This window comes from Schistocerca nitens, chromosome 5 (genome assembly GCF_023898315.1).
Source record: "Schistocerca nitens isolate TAMUIC-IGC-003100 chromosome 5, iqSchNite1.1, whole genome shotgun sequence".
Taxonomy (NCBI): domain Eukaryota; kingdom Metazoa; phylum Arthropoda; class Insecta; order Orthoptera; family Acrididae; genus Schistocerca; species Schistocerca nitens.
The window spans coordinates 321,553,229-321,577,919 of record NC_064618.1 but is presented as its reverse complement, the minus strand read 5'-3'; the positions used below and the strand labels follow the sequence as shown (position 1 = coordinate 321,577,919).

Genomic DNA, 24,691 nt, shown 5'->3' with positions numbered 1-24,691 from the left:
CGCGCGGTTCCAGAGTGTAGCGCCTAAAACCATAAGAGACCCATGTTAGTAGGAGCGAAGATGTTCAGTTTGGGTCTGCTTTGCCGTGACCAGTACCTGTTGTACTTTGGTCTGTACTTAATCTCTGACACCAGTTAAGACGTTCAGTACCGTTCGACTGCGTAGCACATTATTCGATAAACCCATTAAAATATGTTTGACTGATACAAATAATATCTCTTTGTGACCTGATAATCTGAAGTATAATTACAGGTATGTATTACCCTGCTTACGTCTGAAATCACTTAGTCCGCGATGAGTCTGCAGGCAGCTGTGAGGCTTATTTTCTCGGTAAGTGAGGATGATTAGTTTCCATTTCAAAAACCTTTGTCTGCGCTTAACCTATACAATCGCTTCACCTAGCGTGATGGCTTTGCTTAGAATGTTAAGAGGCGTGAATACTGTAACATTCTGCTACATTGATATATTTGTGCCAAAATATACGAACATTTGTTTACTCGTGTGGTTTCATACGAAGTAGCGATTCAGGCACCGTTCGCAGTTAAATCACAAGAGTGCAAGTTATCCCCATTAGCAGTCCAGCGCTCAGTAAGAAGACTCACAAAACCGTATACCAAACAAAATACTACTACTAAAAGAGTTACGACCTTCTTTGCGATACTGAACTAAAACTTTATACCGCTGTTGATATATATCCGTGGTGTTACTCGAAAGTTGCTATTTATACATGAAAGTATAATTCCATCCTATCAGTTCGTCAATATGCAAACCAAATAACATAGACAGTAAGTGAATATTCTTGAAGTAACATTAACGTGTTATAGTTAAGCCATGCAATGTTCGTCCGTCGGTACACTACTAAGTTCGGGCTATAGAAAGTAAGTTACACACGTCGTTCCACGCCAAGACTATTGCGCAACAATAGTGGCGTATTGTCAGAAGCGAGTACACGTACTACGTTTTCTGCAGTACCTGTGCTGCTGCGGTGCGGATCGACAACTTTGGTTCCGGTATTTTTTCTCGAAGTCCGAGGCTTTACTGCGAAAATCGTACAAAAAAATTATGTTTCAAAGCATTGGCCACCGTTGTCCACGGCTTTCTTTTATCTTTCGGGCAGCATATGAATCCTGCAGCGGGAGAATTGGCCGCCTTTTGAGGAGAATCATGAACCAACCCAGTTTTTCACATGTTCACACAACCGGAAATGCTGGGCTACCAGGTAGGATTTCCTATTTCAGCCTTTGCAAGTATGTTTTGGCGGTTTTTCCAACATGAAGTCGAGCACTGTCATGTTGCAGAATCATCTTTTCATGTATATCGCTACATTGTGGCTATTTGTCTTTCAGTGTTGGGCTGAAACGCATCGAATGCTTTCGATAAAGATCACCTGTGATCTCCGTCGGTTTCAGTAGCGTCGAAAATCTTCTCACATCCATCGCCTTGCCGGTCTTCGACGTCAAAATCACAGTTCTTGAAGAGATGAAAACATTCTCTGCTCGTTATTTCACTAATAGGTACCACACCAGAGGTCCTACCCAGCATTTTAAAGAGCCTGTGCCGCATATCTGTTCACGTTAAAACAGAAAACGAACTTCCAGCAAATGATGACAATACAACTCGTAAGTTGACATAGTCAATCGAGAATAACTTCATGCTGCAATAACAAATCGACTAATGTTGTTTTGATGGCGTTATGTTCACAATGCCTAAGTTTACTGTATGACACCTGAACGACCATTTACCGCTACTGCCATCTATAACGGCAGAAGCATGGCTGTAGACTAAATAAACTGTGCGATTTTCATCGCCCGAGCTTAGATTCAAGGGAAGCAAGAAATGAAAGAATAAGCCTCACGAAACCAATAAAAACTACTTTGAAATAAAAACTAAACAATAACCAAAACATTGACAATCTGTTCAATAGAGCGCATCTTAAGGCTCTGAGCACTATGCGACTTAACTTCTGAGGTCATCAGTCGCCTAGAACTTAGAACGAACTAAACCTAACTAACCTAAGGACATCACACACATCCATGCCCGAGGCAGGACTCGAACCTGCGACCGTAGCGGTCGCTCGGCTCCAGACTGTAGCGCCTAGAACCGCACGGCCACTCCGGCCGGCAGAGCGCATCCTTAACTGGGAAATAAAAGTACCTCGTGGGCAAGTCCAATAACGTGTTGCTCAACACGGTGTGTGGCAACATACTGGGTTCCTCCTTGGAATGCTGTCCTGAAGATGGTCGAGACGTCACTGCTCAAGCCTGTCTCAGTCTTCCCAATGGTCCTACAGAAGACATTCAGTGTATGACGAGAAGCCCTGACACTACAAGTTTCGACTGATCCCCATCATTCTCAGTCCGGGTCATAACAGCAGATTTTGCTGCTCATTTCTTCCTGTTTATTCTTGCCTCCTGGAAGAAGGTAATCACTTTACGGAAGCGGTGTGCTTGCGTGTGATTGCCAGATGTACCCGTCACCCAAATGTTGACTGTAGGGCTCGGTCCCAGTAGCACACAGCCTCAAATACTCTCGCTAGCGATAAGAAGACAATCCTTCTGGTTATTGAATCCATGGGATCATTACAGAGAAGTGCAGTGATATCAAGCCAGCTCCGTAGTTTTCTACGACGACTATCAGGTGCAAAGTGGCAGTTCACATAGAGTGAACACAATAACGAGATCCATACCTGTGCCGGCGGAACCGCGCGACCACTACGGTCGCAGGTTCGAATCCTGCCTCGGGCATGCGTGTGTGTGATGTCCTTAGGTTAGCTAGGTTTAAGTAGTTCTAAGTTCTAGGGGGCTGATGGTCTCAGATGTTAAGTCCCGTAGTGCTCAGAGCTATTTGATTTTTGTGCCGGCGGCGTAATAGTGGATGGGACAACGGCAGTGATGGGAGTTGCGCTGCGACAGGCTTCCATGCGGTAGGCTAGGTACAGTTCAACAGATAGTGATAAACATTGTATCCCCTCCTTCCCCCACCAATTAGCCGAGTGCCTTAAGGGGGGAAAGCACATCAAGAGTCTGCTTGACAGTGATTTCTTGGGACTTTTTTTGGTACAAAAATTAATTACAATTTAATCCCATTTTTATATTATTTCATTCATATTTCGAACGGTTTTTGTGAATTTTTTTGAATAATTTAAACCAAAAATAATAAAGTTACGCTGTGATGTCCTCTGAAGGTTGTGAGTATAGTTCTCCAATTGCGTGTAGTGTAGCCATTCCGATTTTCATCTGAAATCAAAAAGGTTTGATTTTACATTAATAACTTATTTTCTAAGAATATGAACCTCAGTACCAGTGAAAATAATGAAAGATAAAAATTTCACAGACGTTGGAACAATTTACTTCGATTTTCACGATTTTTTCTCTAATTAGGTAAGGAAAAATACCCTTAAAATCATGATGTCATCTCACAAGTTGCTTCATATAATTCGTAATTTTATAAAGAATAATACTAACAGTTTTCGTAATGATCGGTTTTATACTTTTTGAGTTAGACTGCACGTAAATGTGAAAAAAGCAATTTCAAGATAAACGCATTTTAAAAATTCTCGGAAACTAGAAATTCAAGAAGTTTACAATAATGTAAAATGCTTACCGATTAATCTGCAATTCCAGCACCATACAGTAACCCTTCTTCTTTCTCACAGGCTTCGTTTTGCGCTCGCAGCAGTGCTTTCCGAGCTTCCCGACCTTCCTTCGATGCCAATGAACTACGTCGATTCTGCCGGCTCACGCGCTGGTTATCCATTTGTTCGGCATAATTGAAACTTTGCGTGCCTACTACAATTCCTGCCTCGTTCATGACCCTCAGAAGGGATGAATTTCCTTCACTGAATAAGCCCGCTGCTAAATACGCTGCCAATTAAACAACTTTTAGTCTGGAGTGCAAGTGTTTAGGAGATCGCCAAATAGTGGAATTGAAACATTCATTCGCATTTTGTGTGTGGCCACCTAAACACCTCTCCAGTAATTCATCACTTGACAAATCTTCATATATTGGAAGAATTCCCTTCTTTACGTCGGGGTGTAATGGAGTAGGGTGCGGTTCACGTTCCATTCCAAGGGCTGTTCGTTTCTGCCACTCGCACCAGCTGTCTTCTCCCTCTGGGTAATACTCATGTCGAGGATTTTCAACCGTGGAAATCATATGATAGTATGTCGCCATAATTGATTTTTTCATATCTTGTTCACTATCTATATGCTCATAACATCCAAACGAATGAGAATTTCGCTTTGAAATTTTGACAGAGTATTCTTGAATAGTCAAGCTAACGATTTACCCCCCTCCCCCCTTCACTAAAGAAAATCGGATTTTTTGAACCTCCAATGTGGTTTCCCCCCTTAACGCGGCCAGGCGAGCATGAGTCGGAGCGAATCAACTTCATGGATTAACTACGAGGGCTGGATCCCACGACCAACCTCAGACACAGATCGCAGTCTCACCAACCGACAAAATGTTCGAATATCAGTAATAGTGTTGTGGCTTCTTCTGGCTGGCACTTTATCCTAGACTAATCGTGTTAATCATATTGCTACGAAAACAGGAAAAGCGTACTGTATGTCGTATGTGGTGGAGAGCCCAAAAGGACATCTACCTCATCTTAGTACACTACTGAGTCATACGTTCTCCAGTAGACTACTGAGTTTCCTTTTTGGAAATGCCCCACAATGTGTACTAAAAAACTAAATGTACCTCAATTTCGGGCTATAAGGCAGTGCCTAGGAGCAATGAAGTCGTCACCCACTAATTTCAGTAGAGGCCAAAGGAGGGTCTCTTGACATTACTAGAAAACTACTTTTTAAAAAGGTTCCGCTTCAAATATCCGTAGTAATCAAACATCCTGTTTTAGTTAAAAATTAACGATTGTCAGAAGAGAAGGCAAACGAACACCAGTGTCAGTAAAAGCACGTACTGAAGGGAACACTCAAAAACAAATTAAAATATACTGGGACATTAGACTTCAAACAGACCCGCATGGTACGAAACAGGTTCTACCAACCTCTGAGGGACTGCAATAAATCTAACGTGGCGAATTGGACTCTCAATCAATTATACCAGCATTTCAACACTTCAGCATATTTTAATTTGCTTGAATTTTCCCTTCAGTAGGTATAATTATTTTAGCTGTGTACCCTTACTTAAAAGACTGTTTGTTAATGACACGTTTCCAGTGTCTCAATTTTCGTTCCTTCTGACACAAAAGAAATAAACATTAGCAGTGTTCAGTAAAGAAGATGAACTATGAGTGCATTCTGGCAATTTGAAGCTTTTTATCTACCAGACAGAATGCGTGAAGACGTTAGAGCTAACAGCGATATTATGAATTACCTGGAGAACAAATGGCCAATTTTTTTCACAAACACAATATATATATATATATATATATATATATATATATATATATATATATATATATATATATATATATACGATCTCTTCTTTTAGTAAGTTGTGCTACAAATTCCTCTTCTCCGTAGTTCTTTTCAGTACCCTCTCACTACTTATGTAAGATACCCATTTATTCTTCAGCACTCTTCTGTAGCACCACATTTCGAAAGCATGTATTTTCTTTTTGTCCAAACCATTTTAGTCCACTTTTCATTTCTATACATGGCTACACTCCCTGAATTTACCTATACCACCTTCAGAATTTGAAAGAGAGTATTCCAGTCAACATTGTCAAAGGCTCTTTCTAAGTCTACAAATGCTAGAAACGTAGTTTTGATTTTCCTTAATCTATCTTCTAAGATAATGTGTGGGGTCGATATTGCCTCGCCTGTTCCAACACTTCTACGGAATCCAAACATTTTCCCCAAGGTCGGTATCTACCAGTGTTTCCATTCGTCTGTAAACAATTCGTGTTAGTATTTGGTAGCCGTGACTTATTAAAGTAATAGTTCGGTAATATTGACACCTGTCGACACCAGCTTTCTTTGGGATTGGAATTATTACATTCCTCTTGAAGTCTGAGGGCATTTCGCCTGTTTCATATATCTCGCTCACCAGATGGTAGAGTTTTGTCATACCGGCTCTCCCAAGGCTATCAGCAGCTGTAATGGAATGTTGTCTACGCCCAGGTCCTTTTCTTGACTTAGGTCTTTCAGTGCTCTGTCAAATTCCTCACGCAGTATCAAATCTCCCATTTCATCTTCATATACGTTCTCTTCCATTTCCATAATATTGCCCTCAAATACATCGCCCTTGTACAGACCCTCTATATACTCGTTCGATCTCTCTGCTTCCTCTTCTTTGCTAGCTCTTGATATTCATACAGGCGGTTCTCTTCTCTCCAAAGGTATCTTTAATTTTCCTGTAGGCAACATCTATCTTACAACTTATGATATATGCCTCTACATCCTTACATTTGTCCTCTAGCCATTCTTGCTTAGCCATTTGGCACTTCCTATCGACCTCATTTTTTAGACGTTTGTATTCCTTTTTGCCTCCTTAATTTACTGCAGTTTTTTTTTCCTTTCATCAATTAAATTCAATATCTCTTCTGCTACCCATGGATTTCTACTAGCCCTCGTCTTTTTACCTACTTGATCCTCTGTTGCCTTCACTATGTCATCTCTCAAAGCTACCCATTCTTCTACTGCATTTCTTTCCCGTTTACTTGTCAATAGTTCCCTAAAGCTCTCTCTGAAACTCTCTACAACCTCTGGTTCTTTCAGTTTATCCAGGTCCCATCTCCTTAAATTCCTACCTTTTTACAGTTTATTCAGTTTTAATCTACAGTCCATAACCAATAAATTGTGGTCAGAGCCCACATCTGTTCCTGGAAATGTTTTACAATTTAAAACCTGGTTGCAAAATCTCTGTCTTACCAAGTTGGAACTTAAATAGTGGCAACTATTTATTTACAACCGATACAAAATTTTACATGTTTACACCTGTTAATGTCCTTCAAAGTAGTCACCAGTGTTGTGTAGAACCCGTTGCCAGCGATGTGGAAGGCGTAGTATACCGTTAGCAGAGCCTGTTCTGTTGATGGTGCGAATGGAGCGGTCTAAAGTTATGGTGATTCTCGTGTACGACTGTAATGGTGTTATCCTAACGCATTACGTTCCTCCACGTCATACCGTCGATGCACAGTATTACTGTTCGTTTTTGGAGCATCACCTGCGACCAGTTTAGCGAAAGAAGCGGCGACGCTTTCTCCGCAATCCACCCATCATCTTGCACGACAATGCGCGGGCGCATACAGCGCAAGCTGTGGCTGCTCTGTTCGGTCGATGGGACTGGGGAGTACTGTACCATCCACCATAATCACCGGACTTGTCCTTGTGACTTGGATTTTATTCCGAAGATGAAGAAACCACTTCGTGGCATTCGCTTCAGAACTGTTCCAGAGATCTGACCGCTCCATTCGCACCATTAACAAAACAGGCTCTGCTTACGATATAATGCGCGTTCCACATCGCTGGCAACGGCTTCTACGCAACGCTGGTGACTACTTTGAAGGACAGTAGGAGGTGCAAACAAGTAACTCTTTTGTATCGATTGTGAATAAATAGTTGCCACTACTTAAGTTCCAACCCTTGCATAATCTATCTGAAAGCTTCCAGTGTCTCCAGGCCTCTTCCACGTATACAACCTTCTTTCATGATTCTTAAACCAAGTATTAGTTATGCTTAAGTTATGGTATGCACAAAATTCTACCAGGCGGCTTCCTCTTTCATTCCTTACCCCTACTCCATATTAAAATAAAATTAAAAAAAAAAAGAAAAAAATCTTCAAATGTGTGTGAAATCTTAGGGGACTTAACTGCTAAGGTCATCAGTCCCTAAGATTACACACCATTTAACTTAAATTATCCTAAGGACAAACACACACACCCATGCCGAGGGAGGACTCGAACATCCGCCGGGATCAGCCACACAGTCCACTACTGCAGCGCCTGAGACCGCTCGGCTAACCAAAAAAGATGTTCAAATATGTGGGAAATCTTATGGGACTTAACTGCTAAGGTCATCAGTCCCTAAGCTTACACACTACTTAACCTAAATTATCCTAAGGACAAACACACAAACCCATGCCCGAGGGAGGACTCGAACCTCCGCCGGGATCGCTCGGCTAACCCCGCGCGGCATTCCATATTCACCTACTACTTTTACCCTCTCTTCCTTTTCCTACTATCGAATTCCAGTTCCTCATGACTATTAAATTTTCGTCTCTTTTAACTACCTGAATAATTTATTTTATCTCATCATACATTTCCTGTCCCTTGCCCACATTAGGTGAATGGATTTATTTTCTTTGTTGGTCCTCGTTAAAAATCGTACTACATGGCAAAGGTAACTGCAATCAGCTTTCTACTTTCGATGTTATAATTGCTCCAAAGCACTTTTAGAGGCAGTCAGAAGTCTATTTTTTCCCTTGTTCACTTTTAAAATTAGCTTATTGTGTAATTGCTGTTATTTCTTCGAAGTAAATATTACTTAAACGTGGTAATAAAATTTTTTAGCTAACTGCAACCTAGGGAAACAATATGCTTAGCCTCCTTCCTAATTTGCTGCAGACCCGTCATCATATATATATATATATATATATATATATATATATATATATATATATATATATATATATATATACTAATAGAGTCACACATCAAATTGTTCCTTTCAACTTCCTCTGCACTACTGTTGTACGTTGTAAACAATGACAATGATTGAATAACACAGAAAGTAAATAAGAATATACCGGGATGACTATAATTAAAGTGCAGTTACTCACGGAGGTCCAGCGTGAGCTGTAATTATCATATGGAAGCGAAACTTGGTAGATATTCTAATGCGTTAGTACGGAACCTATCGATGCTGCAAAAAAATTAGTTTCAATTTTTGCCACCAAGTGCGAATCTACACTGTGATTGCTAATAAGACGTATTGAAATGTTTCCATATGCAATAGATGAGGAACAGGACGTGGGTAGGAAACGTCAAACAAGTGAGAAAGGCATAATTCTAATTTTATTATTAACCGCCACTTACATAATTTGTCCAGTATGAGCACTGGAGACGTCGATGTGATGCTGTACAGCGCCAGATTTGAAGCTAGTGGGCAAAATTGGAAATAATTTGTTTTCCAGTGTAATTTGTTTACGCATTAACGCATTAGAATATCTACCGAATGTCGCTGCCATACGATAATTACAGCTCACGCTGGACCTCCGTGAGTAACTGCACTTTAATTATAGTCATCCCGGTATATTCTTATTTACTTTCTGTGTTATTCAATCATTGTCATTGTTTACAACGTACAACAGTAGTGCAGAGGAAGTTGAAAGGAACAATTTGATGTGTGACTCTATTGGTCTATCGAGTCGTGAAATTTCTGTATCCCATATTGGGGCCTAGAAAAACTACTTACGTTACAGCGCAAGCGCTTCGCTCGAGATTTCAGTATTCCCGCACTCTCTTTGCGCAAAATATTTGCCCTAGAGAAAAAGTGAATAGGGCCTTTCTTTACAGAATATTTAATGTAATTAACAATAACAGCACTCAACACTCAATAACTATTCAAATTGTCGTAAGAATTATAACAAACAAAAAGTCAAGAATGATGAGGTGTTTCCAGAAGCTGCATAGCTATATGAAGGTGCTTTATTCGCAACCACCAGTTTCACATCAGTATAGACGCATATTCAAGTTTATAATGGTTATATTTCCATGATGTAGGTGGACATTTACGGAGTCCCATCTTTTAGTAAGTTATACAAATTAAAGAGTCAAACCATAACGGTGAGTTGTAATAATAAAATTAAGTACACCAAAAAGAGCAGTGTCTAAATGTACAAATCATGACTGCTCAGTGAGCCAGGCCAGAAAACACCCAGTAGGATGTATTATGAGATCGGTAGACACCAGTTGTACAGATACAATGATGTAAAATTTAAAATTTCGTATAATGTGCGTACTTCCACAGTATTGCCAACACCCCGTGGATGTTTACATCACATCGGCGTGTTATCAATACGGGGAAATTACGCACATCAAACGGGATTTTCAGTTTCACTTCACTGGTTTTATACAGCTGGTGTGTACAGGATCCTATATCCCACTGGCTATTATTCGGGCTTGTTCATTCAACTGTCATGTTTTGTATATTTTGACAAGCAGCTTTTGTGTGTGCTTAATTTTATTATGACAACTCACCATTGTGGTTTGACTCTTGATGAGTATAGCTTCCCGAAAGCTGGGACTCTGTAACTGTCCACCTACATCATGGAAATATAACCATTACAAACCTGAAGCTGAGTCTATACTGACGTGAAACAAGTCGTTGCTAACAAAGCACCTTCATATAGCTACGCGGCTTTTGAAAACACCTGAAATTGTTGACTTTTCATTGTTATAATCTTTTTGACAATGTGAATGGTTATTAAGTGTCGAATGCTATAATTGTTATTCACAATGTCTCTGAGCTGTGGTTGCCCTCAGAAAATTGTTTACACTGTAGTTTAATTTTTTACTGCGGCACATTTTCTCCGGACGATGCAAATTTCGAATTATTCAAGAAAAATGCACAAAACTGATATTAAATGTATTATATATGGGAAACCATTCGGAATAGGGCATATGACCATCTGAAATTTGTTGTTCGGATTCACTCATATTATCACCCCTCAAAGTAGATACCTTTTTTCCCGATTCACCAAGTACACATCAAATAATAAACTAACCCTGTCCTCATTCTAATCCCCTCATGCTTCTCTGTCCGCTTTCTTTCCCTCTAATACCTCCGCTTCTTCGTCCCTCTCCTGTTTCTGTTGTACACAGTCCATTTTTCGCAATAACATATTGTGATGAAAGTTGGTAATTCAAATCATTTAAGTAGTTGCTCACAAAATTTTAGTGATAATTCTGTTAAAAATGTATTTAACTTTTCTTGTACGTTTATACTACGCACACTTGTAGCACTGACAACTTCGCCGCCACTGATCTTTTTTTTTGTCATCAGTCTTCTGACTGGTTTGATGCGGCCCGCCACGAATTCCTCTCCTGTGCTAACCTCTCCATCTCAGAGTAGCACTTGTAACCTACTTCCTCAATTATTTGCTGGGTGTTTTCCAATCTCTGTCTACAGTTTTTGCCCTCTACAGCTCCCTTTAGTACCATGGAAGTCATTCCTTCATGCCTTAACAGATGTCCTATCATCCTGTCCCTTCTCCTTATCAGTGTTTTACACATATTCCTTTCCGCTCAGATTCTGTGCAGAACCTCCTCATTCTTTATCTTATCAGTCCACCTAATTTTCAACATTCGTCAGTAGCAACACCTCTCAAATGCTTCGATTCTCTTCTGTTCCGGTTTTCCCGCAGTCCTTGTTTCACTACCATACAAAGCCGTACTCCAGACGCACATTCTCAAAAATTTCTTCCTCACATTAAGGCTGATATTTGATATTAGTAGACTTCTGTTGGCCAGGAAAGCCCTTTTTGCCAGGGCTAGTCTGCTTTTGATGTCCTCCTTGCTCCACCCGTCGTTGCTTATTTTACCTAATAGGTAGCAGAATTCCTTAACCTCATCTACTTCGTGACCATCAATCCTGATGTTACGTTTCTAGCTGTTCTCATTTCTACTACTTCTCATTAGCTTCGTCTTTCTTCGATTTACTCTCAACCCATATTGTGTACTCATTAGGATGTTCATTCCGTTCAGCAGATCATGTAATTGTTCTTCACTTTTACTCAGGATAGAAATGTTATCAGCGAATCGTATCATTGCCGCGCGGGATTAGCCGGGCGGTCTAGGGCGCTGCAGTCATGGACTGTGCGGCTGGTCCCGGCGGATGTTCGAGTCCTCCCTCGGGCATGGGTGTGTGTATTTGTCCTCAGGATAATTTAGGTTAAGAAGTGTGTCAACAGATCCCCTGAACGTGTCTTAATTTTTCTTTAGTCTTGCTTCCATTATTAAACGCAAAGTCAGAATTGCCTCTCTCGTGCCTTTACCTTTCCTAAAGCCAAACTGATCGTCGTCTAGAGCATCGTCAGTTTTCTTTTCTACCATTCTGTATGTTATTCTTGTAAGCAACTTGGGTGCATGAGCTGTTAAGCTGTTTGTGCGATAATTCTCGCACTTGTCAGCTCTTGTCGTCTTCGGAATTGTGTGGATGATACTTTTCCGAAAGTCAGAGGGTTGTCGCCAGACTCATACATTCTACACACCAACGTGAATAGTCGTTTTGTTGCCATTTCCCCAATTATTTTAGAAATTTTAATGGAATATTATCTATGCCTTCTGCCTTACTTGATCTTAAGTCCTCCAAAGCTCTTTCAATTTTGATTCTAATACTGGATCTCCTATCTCTTCTAAATCGACTTCTATTTCTCCTTCTATCACATCAGACAAATCTTCCCCGTTATAGAGGCTGTCAATGTATTCTTTCCACCTATTCCCTCTTTCCTCTACATTTAGCAATGGAATTCCCGTTGCACAGTTAATGTTATCGCCCTTGCTTTTAATGTCACCGAAGATTGTTTTGACCTTCCTGTATGCTGAGTCTGTCCTTCCGACGATCATTTCTTTTCCGATTTCTTCACATTTTTCCTGCGGCCATTTCGTCTTAGCTTCTCTGCACTTCCTGTTTATTTCATTCCCCAGCGACTTGTATTTCCGTATTCCTGAATTTCCCGGAACATTTTTTTTGTACTTCTTTCTTTCATCGATCAATTGAAGTATTTCTTCTGTTACCCATGGTTTCTCGCAGTTACCGTCTTTCTACCCTCTTTCCCAAGTCCTGTTCTAGCCCTTTTTAGAGACGTCTATTCCTCTTCAACTGTACTGCCTACTGGGCTACTCCTCATTGCTATGTCTATAGCCTTAGAGAACTTCAACCGTATCTCGTCATTCCTTAGTACTTTCGTATCCCACTTCTCTGCGTATTGATTATTCCTGGCTAATGTCTTAAACTGCAGCCTACTCGTCATCACTACTATATTGTACCGAGCGAGGTGGCGCAGTGGTTAGACACTGGATTCGCATTCGGGATGACGACGGTTCAATCCCGCGTCCGGCCATCCTGATTTAGGTTTTCCGTGATTTCCCTAAATCTCTCCAGGCAAATGCCGGGATGGTTCCTTTGAAAGGGCATGGCCGACTTCCTACCCCGTCCTACCCTAATCCAATGAGACCGATAACCTCGCCGTCTGGTCTCCTTCCCAAAACAATCTCCCCCCCCCCCCCAACTACTATATTGTGATCTGAGTCTATATCTGCTCCTGGGTACGCCTTAAAACCCAGCATCTGATTTCGGAATCTCTGTCTGACCATGATGTAATCTAATTGAAATCTTGCCGTACCTCCCGGCCTTTTCCAAGTATACCTCCTCCTCTTGTGATTCTTGAACAGAGTATTCGTTATTACTAGCTGAAACTTGTTACAGAACTCAATTAGTCTTTCTCCTCTCTCATTCCTTGTCCCAAGCCCATATTCTCCTGTAACCTTTTCTTCTACTCCTTCCCCTACAACTCCATTCCAGTCCCCCGTGACTATTAGATTTTCACCCTTTACATACTGTATTACCCTATCAAAATCCTCATACACTTTCTCTATCTCTTCATCTTCAGCTTTATAGCGATCACTAAACCTTACATGTGAGTACCTTTTTGAGACTAGACTGAGTTTAACCTTGCATAAGCTTTACTGCCTCTCTGTAACTGTCCTGACTCTGTTGAAATGACTCCTGAGAGCCCCACTGTGTTTCCAGGTAGCGTGCATCGTCTCTGCAGCCTCCGCTTGCATCAGCTGCGATCCACGAGTCATCTGCTCTGAACCCGACCAGATCGTCTGCAGCAATGATTGCTCCAAGGTAAGGCACTCAACCTGCACTATTTACACTGAAACTCTGATACACATTTGTATCTAACTGCATATGGGCTCTGAAAATCGCTTTGAAGTGCATAGTAGAGGACACTTTCCATTGCACCTCGTATTAAAGTTTGTTCCCGTTCCATTCTCGTGGGACTGCACCAATGCCTCTGCGTGCTCTGCAGTTAGTGTAGTACTGTTTCCGTAATCCCTACCGGAGTGATATGTAGGGGATTATGGTGTAATAGTACATCCCTAGCGTGGTCGCTTAATACTCTCAGAAACATTCAAAGTAGGCTTTAGTGGTGCAGTTAGCACCTATCTTAAAGCGTCATCAGGTTCAAGTTTTCAAGCGACACTCTCCCGAGATTCAGACCAACCTGTGACATTCGCATTGCACTTCTTTGTATACGTTCAGCATTTCCTGTTGCCCCTATTTGATATGAATCCCACAGACGTGACAGTGATGTAATATGGTTGGCACTATGTTTTATATGTAATCTCGTTTGGTACAATTGAGCATCATTTTTTCTCGAATTAGTGTTTTGGACGCATGTCCTTTGTAGACTCTGATCCTGTAACGAAACACGAAGTAGTTCCATTACGGACGCTATGGTGACAACAGTAATTGGATACCTTCTAATATATCGTGTCTGGCCTCCTTTTCCTCCGCCTAGTGCAGAAACACGATGTGGCATCGCTGGAAGCAACTGCCAAATTATTTAGCCATGCTGTCTCCTTAACCGCCTACAACTGCAGAAGTGTTGCTGGTGCGGGATTTAGTGCACGAACTGGCCTCTCGATTATGTCCCATAAATGTTTGATGAGGTTCATGTCGGGAGACAGGAGTGGAAAAATCATTCGCTCGAACTGTCCAGAATGTTCTTCAGACCAGTCCGGAACAATTGTGCCCCGGCGGCACGGCGAACTGTCGTGTACAAAAATTCCGTCGTTGTTTCGGAACATGAAGTCCACGAATAGCTGCAAATGGTCTCCAAGTAGCCTAGCATAACCATTTACAGTCAATGGCCGGTTCAGCTGGACTAGAGGATACAGTCCATTCCATGTAAACACAGTCCACATTATTATGGGGTTGCCACGAGCTTCCACAGGGTCTTGTTGACAACTTGGATCCATGGCTTCATGTGGTCTGTGCCACACTCGATGCCTATCATGAACTATTAGCAACAGAAATTAGGACTCTTCTGATCCGGCCACGGTTTTACAGCCGTCTAGGTTTCAACGAATATGGTCGCGAGTCCAGAGGATACGCTGCAGGCGATGTCGTGCGGTTAGAAAAGGCACTCACGTCGGTCCTCACCTGCCATAACCCATTAACGCCGAATTTCGCCGCACGTTTGCTGTACGTCCTACATTGATTTCTGCGGCCATTTCACGCAGTGTTGCTTGTCTGTTAGCACTGACAACTCTACGCAAACGCTGCTGCTCTCGGCCGTTAAGTGAAGGCCGTCGGCCGCTGTGCTGTCCTTGGTGAGGTGTCATGTAAGGTGTAATGCCTGAGCCCACCCGGTTTGCTGTGCGGTCTAGCGCACTGCTTTCCGGGCGGGAAGTAGCGTCAGTCCCCGGCACGAATCCGCCCGGCGGATTTGTGTCGAGGTCCGGTGAGTCGGCCAGTCTGTGGATGGTTTGTGGGCGGTTTTCCATCTGCCTCGGCGAATGCGGGCTGGTTCCCCTTACTCCGCCTCAGCTACACTATGTCGACGATTGCTGCGCAAACAAGTTCTCCACGTACGCGTACACCATCATTACTCTACCACGCAAACATAGGGGTTACAATCGTCTGGTGTGAGACGTTCCCTGGGGGGTCCACCGGGGGCCGAACCGCACAATAACTCTGGGTTCGGTGTGGGGCGCGGAGTGATAAAGTGGACTGCGGTGGTCGTCGTGGGGTTGTGGACCACTGCGGCTGCGGCGGGGACGGAGCCCCTCCGTAGTTTCTAGGTCCCCGCCTAACATAACATAACATAACATAACATAAGATGTAATGCCTGAAATTTGATATTCTCGGCACACTCTTAACATTGTGAATCTCGGAATGTTCAATTCTTTAACGATTTCCGAAGTAGAATATCTCATGAATGAGATTTTCACTCTGCAGCGGAGTGTGCGCTGATATGAAACTTCCTGGCAGATTAAAACTGTGTGCCGGACCGAGACTCGAACTCGGGACCTTTGCCTTTCGCGGGCAAATGCTCTACCAACAGAGCTACCCAAGCACGACTCACGCCCCGTCCTCACAGCTTTACTTCTGCCAGTACCTCGTCTCCTACCTTCCAAACTTTACAGAAGCTCTCCTACGAACCCTGCAGAACCAGCACTCCTGAAAGAAAGGATATTGCGGAGACATGGCTTAGCCACAGCCTGGGGGATGTTTCCAGAATGACGCAAAGGTCCCGAGTTCCAGTCTCGGTCCGGCACACAGTTTTAATCTGCCAGGAAGTTTCAGAATATCCCATGTTTCTACCTCAAACTACCATTCTGGGTTCAAATTTTGCTAATACCATTTCACACGAATCAACTGAGTGCAAATGACAGCTGTCCCACGACTCTTGTCACCTCAGTGTATTGTATTTCGATGAGTGATTAAAATCCACCTTTCTGATCTCTGCATGGATCAAAGCAGACGGGTGGTATCGGCAAATTTATCATTTTCAGGATTAACGCTTAGCTGGCGTCCATTCAAGTCGAATTAGGCCTATTTAAGGAAATGTCCCTTAAGAGAATGTTAATACTAATTTCTCTGTTGCACAGGTGATGAAATGTGGAGGCGATGATCAGGAGGGCTATTTTCCAGTAGCCATAATGAAATGCGCTGTGGATAACAATATGAAATGTAGCGCAACGAAACAGGCTTGCGTGCCAGCTGAAGAGTCGAGATGTGTTCCCCGCAGCGAAGATGAGCGCTTGTTCATATGTCGCGGCGAGGGGAACTTCCCCGACCCGTACAACTGCCAGAAGTACCACATGTGTCCCGGAGAAGGCGAGATTTCTCAACCTGCGTCATGCAGGGGAAACTCTGCTTACAATTCTCTCAAAAACGATTGCAGGTGAGACACCAGTTTTCTGCTACAATGTTTCCTGTCTAACTTTCTTTCATTACCAACACTTATCTACTCATTCATACGTAATGTTATCACTATAAGTCCTCTCTTTTACTGCTTTTTATACTATGATATGTGACAAAAGCCATTCGATTCAACGATTCGTATACAATTATTATTCTAGTGACGATAGGTCGAAGTGATGCAGTTTCGCTTGACACCTTAATAATGGTTGTTATCAGATATGTGGTCAAATGTTCTCTGCGGACGATTAAATTTTGGAGCACTCATTTTTGCCTCACAGTAGACTCTGTCGGTGTTCTTGTACAGCTGACCAGAGAACACAGTATTTTAGTATGGAAATTATTATTTAGAAACTTCCCTCTCTTGTTTCGTCACAAACATCACACGCTAAAAACATGTTATGCCGAGACCTCTTACTCTGTGAATTTCAAAATATCATTTTTTTACAAAGGAAAACGAAGTCAACGTAAAAAAGAAGTATTTACAGAACTGTAGGTTATGAACATAAACTTAATTCTACATCACCCACACCCCTCCCGCCCCTACTTGAACTTTTGGAGAACCTCACAATTCGACCAAATCGGTTAACTTTCTTTGGTGAGACTCCTGGGGTGTAGGTAACACATTCACAGGTGAAGTACTCTGAACGTTATCATGTAGATCACTGGTGTTTGAGTAGACAAGGATGTAGGCGTAATCAGTCTGTCAAGTGAGATGTTAATTGGAACGACCTTAATATTTGCAGTGAAATATTTTGTTTGTCATTCCTGGACTTCATAGTGGTCTTCGTATTGAGGCACTAACTCGGGTTTCACTTTATCGTTACTCACAAATACATGAGCCACATTACATCTACATTCTACATGGATACTTTGCGAATCACACGTTAGTATCTTGCAGAGGGTTCAGCGAATCAGCTTCACAATAACTCTGTGTTATTCCTCTCTTGAACAGCGTGCAGAAGAAACGAACACCTATATATTTCCGTGTGAGCTCTGATTCCCCTTATATTATTATCATGATGGTTCCTCCCTTTGTAGGTCGGCGCGAACCAAATATTTTCGCATTCAGAAGAGAAAGTAGGTGATAGTAGTTTCGTGAGAAAATCCAACCGCAACGAGAAACGCCTTTGTTTTAATAATGTTTACCTCGTATCCTGCAACACGCCCGTGACACTCTGTCCCTTATTTCTCGATATTACAAAACGTTTTGCCCTTCTTTGAACTTTCTTCGTGTACTCCGTTAATTCTAACTCACATCGCGCAGCAGTACTCCAAAACAGGACCGACAAGCGTAGTGTATGCCGTCTCTTTAGTATATCTGTTACGTTTTCAAAGTATTCTGGTAATAAAGCGGAGTCTTTGGTTTGCTTCCCTACAATATTTTCTACGTGTAATTTACAATTTAATTTGTTCGCAATTCTAATACCCAGGTATTTAATCGTATTTACGGCCTTAAGATTAGATTGACTTATCGTATAACCGACGTTTAACCGATTCCTTTTAGCACTCATGTGGATGACCGGACACATATCATTATTCCGACTCAATTGATATTTTTTGCATCACACAGATATCTTATCTAAATCGTTTTACAATTTGTTTCGAGCTTCTGATGGCTTTGCCAGACGATAAATCACAGCACACTCTTCAAACAATCTAAGACGGCTGCTCCGACTGTCTCCTATATATATATATAAAAGGAACAACAGAAGGGCTGTAACACTGCCTTGGAGAACGCCAGAAATCGTTTCTATTTTACTCGATGACTGTCCCTTAATTACTAGTAACTGAGACCTCTCTGACTGGAATTCATGAATCCAGTCGCATAACCGAGACGATATTCCATAAAAACGACATTTGGTTGCAAGGCGCTTGTGAGGTGCGGCGTCAAAAGTATTCTGGAAATCTATAAATACGAAATCAATTTGAAATACCTTGTCGACAGCACTAAACACTTCGTTTTTCAGACCTTTAGTAACAAATATAATTTTCCTGATCCTTGTGGGAACATACTGAAGTTTATCCATAAGTTGGCGTAACTGAGAAGTGACTACTGATAAATTTACTTGTAGTTCAAAATCTTAAACATGGCAGTGAATCAGCAATTTTATCAATCTGAAATAGTTGAAAAAATCAGACAACCAGTTGCAAAACAAAGGTTTATTAGCCCTTAGCCTACGTTTCGATATTTCTAAGAACACGTTCTTCAAAAGAAGAGGGCCCTAAAAGTTTATATAATCGGTTACAAAAATTAGTTTTGCAAACATAGCAAAATATTAATAATAGAAAACTATATGTGAAGTAAGCGCACTCACTTGTTACAGCACAGGGCGCTAAATTACATTAGCTGAAGCCGAGAGCCTCTTCTCACATATAAAATGATATAAAAACCGGAAACATCACATAACATTGCTTAAGACGGCAACCAGGTTACATTCAGCGTGCCTCAGGATAAATGCCTAAATGTGTTCGCCCACTGTTAAAGGCTGTTGTCTACATAAAATTATAATAGGAGTCAAATGATAAAATATCTGCATAATTTATGTATACACCATGCTAGAGACAAAGGTCAACTGTTCCAATGCACAGACTCAAGCGACCAGGAAAAATTGGCTTGCAGTGGGCGCTGAATACATGTGCGTAAGAACTACGCCTTGCTTGTGTTAAATAGTAGCATATTACATTAAAGTAAAAACGAAATTTCCTCTACAAGACTATTAAAAATGCAATAAATTTACTGGAATACATTATGTGAAACGTTTACTAACACATTTGCTGACAGAGTAATGCTGTACATAAATTCAGCGTGCAGAAGCTAGAGTTCTATTTACAAAAGACCACTATTACAAATGCATGGGAAAAGAAGAGCAAATATGGGATAAAACAGCGTCACTAAAAAGGACAAGTTCCTCTTAACACTATAGAAGCTTAAGCGATAAGGAAAATTTGAAAGCTGTCGGTGCTATATAGATGCGCGTAAGCACTGCGTCTGCTGGTAAGTAACATAATTTTACATTAAAGCAATATGTTAATCTCTTATAGAAGGCCAATAATAAATGCAATAGTTTTAGAGGAGGTACCTTAAATATGAAATTATCTGTAAAACATTTATGTAGGAAAGTGATACTACACGTAAATTTAGTGTGCAGGAAATAACAACTCTATTACAAAAAATTAATTCTGTTACAAAAACGGTGGAGGAAAACATTAAAGGATAAAGTTAAATTACAAAAAAAAATGAGAACCTTCTACTTATCTGAACCATTACCATTTAGGAGTCACCGAGCGAGGTGGCGCAGTAGTTAGACACTGGACTCGCATTCGGGAGGACGACGGTTCAATCCCGCGTCCGGCCATCCTGATTTAGGTTTTCCGTGATTTCCCTAAATCGCTCCAGGCAAATGCCGGGATGGTTCCTTTCAAAGGGCACGGCCGACTTCCTTCCCTGTCCTTCCCTAATCCGATGAGACCGACGACCTCGCTCTTTGGTCTCCTTCCCCAAAACCAACCAATCTTCTAATCCCATCGAAGAGTCGTCAGAAATAAATGAATGTTCAGCAAGTGAAAAATTGTGCACATTCCCTCGTTTCTTATCCAACAGGTGCTCCTTATATCTGGCTTTAACAGCTGTAACAGTCTGCCCTATATAACAGCTAAGCAATCTTTACAGACGATTTTATAGACGCCTGAGTTTCTGAAAGCATCTTGTTCACTTTTAATGTATATTCTAAATTTTTCTTCAGACAATTGTTCGTACTTAAGATGACTTTACAACCGTGTTTTCTAGGCAGAAGACGGCCAATCTTGTTGGAAGAATTACCTGAAAATGGCATCGAAGTGAACTTGCTATTTACCTCTTCATTACTTTTCAGTTTGTTGTCATCTAGTGTTGAAAAATTTTGTATTTGTCCTTTTATTGCTAAGTATTTGGTCGACTACGTTTTGTCTACAATCATTATTGCTAGCAACAGTCTTAATCAGATTAATTAATCGGATGGAGGAAGTTGCGCTGTTCACGATTTATTGCTTAGCGAAAATACGGAGCTTTATGACACTGTGGGTGGGAAGAATGTGGTGGAATAATATTATCACAGTAGGTTGTCTTACGATGAATATCGAAAGTAACACTGCCATAATTTCAGATCAAGGATATTTAGGTCGCCCTTCTCATTTTGAATTTCTTTTGTAACTTTAATTTTCTCGTTGGGTGCCGTTGAATGTGTTAAATAATAAATCGAATTCTAGGTCAGTTCCATTAAATTCAAAAAGTAAGTCATCTACTCATATAACCGTATTTTACTCACTAATTCTCACTTCAACTAAGTTAATGAAAATGTCAGCCAGGATGCTAGATAAGGGACTACCCATGCTTGAGCACTACTTTTAACAACCTCATTGGACCTCAGTTACGTTTTATGCAGTAGCAGGTTCTTTTCAACGATTTCAGGTGGCACGTCGATCGGAACGTTCGTGTACAAGCTTGTAATATTAAAGGGCAACAACCCAGTATGAGGAGGGCATTTGAGCATTTTCATTTTACGAATAAGATCTTGCCTATTTGTAACGGAAAAATTACTGTCTAAAGTAAAATATTCCTTGAGCTTACCTTGTAAATGCCTAGCTAGCTTGTGGTGAGCAATCCCTATACTGTTTACCGTCGAGCAGATCGGATGCTGGTTCTTGTGAAGCTTGAACTGTCTTCTTAAAACGGGAGGTTTTGGATTCGTGTTCACTAAACATTTTTTTCCCGGAATTTCCCTAAAAGTTTACAGTATTATTTAAACGTTCCGAATTTCTTTTTACAGATTAGCGGTGGGATCTATACTAATTTCAGGGATTCCATTTTCCTCAAAAACTGTAACGTTTTGTCTACATATTCATTTTTGTAGGGAACGGCAATTGTATTGCCTTTATCGGCTTTAGTTACTCAAGTGTTACTATTTTCCAATTTACGATTAATATTATTGATCGCTTTCGATTCTTTAGTACAATTGCTACTCATAGCTGTCATTTTTTTCCATAATGTTTCATTCATGAGCTGTCCTAACTTGTTGGACATTATCTACTTTAGCACAGTCTAATCCAACTTTGTCAACCACAAAATCATCTGTTACTGTAGAGTTACAAAGACTAGCGACTACTTTATACCTTAAACCTTTCTGTAAATTTAGCCCTTCCTCCGAAATGTTAATTTGAGTTTTATTTACTACTCTTTCAAAAAAATTGATGCTGTGCTCTGTTATTTAATGTAACTTTATTGCTATTTACCAGTATCCTGTTCCTTAGTTTTAACAATTTCTTTTCGTGTCTAATTTCAATTTCATATTCACGATTATACAACCAATCGTTGATACCGTTGCCGATAACATCAAATAGCTTTGGTTGAAACAAGATATAAATCGTAAGCTTCTTTATTCAACATAACGAGATGTCGCTCAAATTCAAAGATATAGTAGAAACAGCAATTGAGAGATTCATACCTCATAAATTGGTAAGAGATGGAACGGATCCCCCTTGGTACATAAAACAGGTCCGAACGCTGTTGTAGAGGCAACTGAAAAAGCATGCGCAGTTCAGAAGAACGCGAAATCCCGAAGATTGGCTAAAATTTGCAGACGCGCGAAATTTGGCACGGACTTCAATGCGAGATGCCTTTAATAGGTTCCACAACGAAACATTGTCTCGAAATTTGGTAGAAAATCCGAAGAAATTGTGGTCGTATGTAAAGTACACAAGCGGCAAGACGCCGTCAATACCTTCGCTGCGCAGTGCCGATGGTACTGTTACCGACGACGGTGCCGCTAAAGCGGAGTTATTGAACGCAGTTCTCCGAAATTCCTTTACCAGGGAAGACGAATGGAATATTCCAGAATTTGAAACACGAACAGCTGCTAGCATGAGTTTCTTAGAAGTAGATACCTTAGGAGTTGCGAAGCAACTCAAATCGCTTGATACGGGCAAGTCTTCGGGTCCACATTGTATACCGATTAGGTTCCTTTCAGATTACGCTGATACAATAGCTCCCTACTTAGCAATCATATACAACCGCTCGCTCACCGAGTGATCTGTACCTACAGATTGTAAAATTGCGCAGGTCGCACCAGTGATTAAGAAGGGTAGTAGGAGCAATCCATCGAACTACAGACCTATTTCATTGACGTCGGTTTGCAGTAGGGTTTTGGAGCATATACTGTATTCAAACATTATGAATCACCTCGAAGGGAACGATCTATTGATACGTAATCAGCATGGTTTCAGAAAACATCGTTCTTGTGCAACGCAGCTAGCTCCTTATTCGCACGAAGTAATGGCCGCTATCGACAGGGGAAGTTGATTCCGTATTTTTAGATTTCCGAAAAGCTTTTGACACCGTTCCTCACAAGCGACTTCTAATCAAGCTGCGGGCCTATGGGGCATCGTCTCAGTTGTGCGACTGGATTCGTGATTTCCTGTCAGGAAGGTCGCAGTTCGTAGTAATAGACGGAAAATCATCGAGTAAAACTGAAGTGATATCAGGTGTTCCCCAGGGACGCGTCCTGGGACCTCTGCTGTTCCTGATCTATATAAATGACCTGGGTGACAGTCTGAGCAGTTCTCTTAGGTTGTTCGCAGATGATGCTGTAATTTACCGTCTAGTAAGGTCATCCGAAGACCAGTATCAGTTGCAAAGCGATTTAGAAAAGATAGCTGCATGGTATGGCAGGTGGCAGTTGACGCTAAATAACGAAAAGTGTGAGGTGATCCACATGAGTTCCAAAAGAAATCCGTTGGAATTAGATTACTCGATAAATAGTACATTTCTCAAGGCTGGCAATTCAACTAAGTACCTGGGTGTTAAAATTACGAACAACTTCAGTTGGAAAGACCCCATAGATAATATTGTGGGGAAGGCGAGCCAAAGGTTGCGTTTCATTCACAGGACAGTTAGAAGATTCAACAAGTCCACTAAAGAGACTGCTTACACTACACTCGTTCGTCCTCTGTTAGAATATTGCTGCGCGGTGTGGGATCCTTACCAGGTGGGATTGACGGAGGACATCGAAAGGGTGCGAAAAAGGGCAGCTCGTTTTGTATTATCACGTAATATGGGAGAGAGTGTGGCAGATATGATTCGCGAGTTGGGATGGAAGTCATTAAAGCAAAGACGTTTTTCGTCGCGGCGAGATCTATTTACGAAATTTCAGTCACTAACTTTCTCTTCCGAATGCGAAAATATTTTGTTGAGCCCAACCTACATAGGTAGGAATGATCATCAAAATAAAATAAGAGAAATCAGAGCTCGAACAGAAAGGTTTAGGTGTTCGTTTTTCCCGCGCGCTGTTCGGGAGTGGAATGGTAGATAGTATGATTGTGGTTCGATGAACCCTCTGCCAAGCACTTAAATGTGAATTGCAGAGTAATCATGTAGACGTAGATCGTCCTTCCTGTATAGCTCAAACGTTCTGTCAGCTAAAACTTTTTGCACTAGTTTCTTTTTAATTTAAGGCGTTTTCTCACACCGTTTAACGTTAATGAACGCTTTCACGTAGTGTGGCATCAGGTTAAACTTTTTGCATTGCTCATTAAAATCAATGGTCATACCTGTTTTTAAAAATTTGAAACTAATGTCCTTATAGTTGGTGACAGCCTTTGATATCTGGCCAGGCACATATTTCAAAAGCCCGCATCTCGTGGTCGTGCGGTAGCGTTCTCGCTTCCCACGCCCGGGTTCCCGGGTTCGATTCCCGGCGGGGTCAGGGATTTTCCCTGCCTCGTGATGGCTGGGTGTTGTGTGCTGTCCTTAG

The 24,691-nt window shown here is 41.4% G+C and overlaps 1 protein-coding gene across 1 annotated transcript in view; it reads left to right on the top strand.

Moving 5' to 3' along the window:
• Positions 1 to 260: 260 nt before the first annotated feature.
• Positions 261 to 24,691, top strand: part of LOC126259956 (uncharacterized) — a 44,491-nt gene continuing 20,060 nt past the window's right edge. Inside the window, exons 1-3 of the mRNA XM_049957067.1 lie at positions 261 to 330; positions 13,719 to 13,820; positions 16,592 to 16,887. Coding sequence (XP_049813024.1) covers positions 295 to 330; positions 13,719 to 13,820; positions 16,592 to 16,887 — 434 coding nt within the window. The 5' untranslated portion in view covers positions 261 to 294. The remainder of the gene's footprint in view (positions 331 to 13,718; positions 13,821 to 16,591; positions 16,888 to 24,691) is intronic.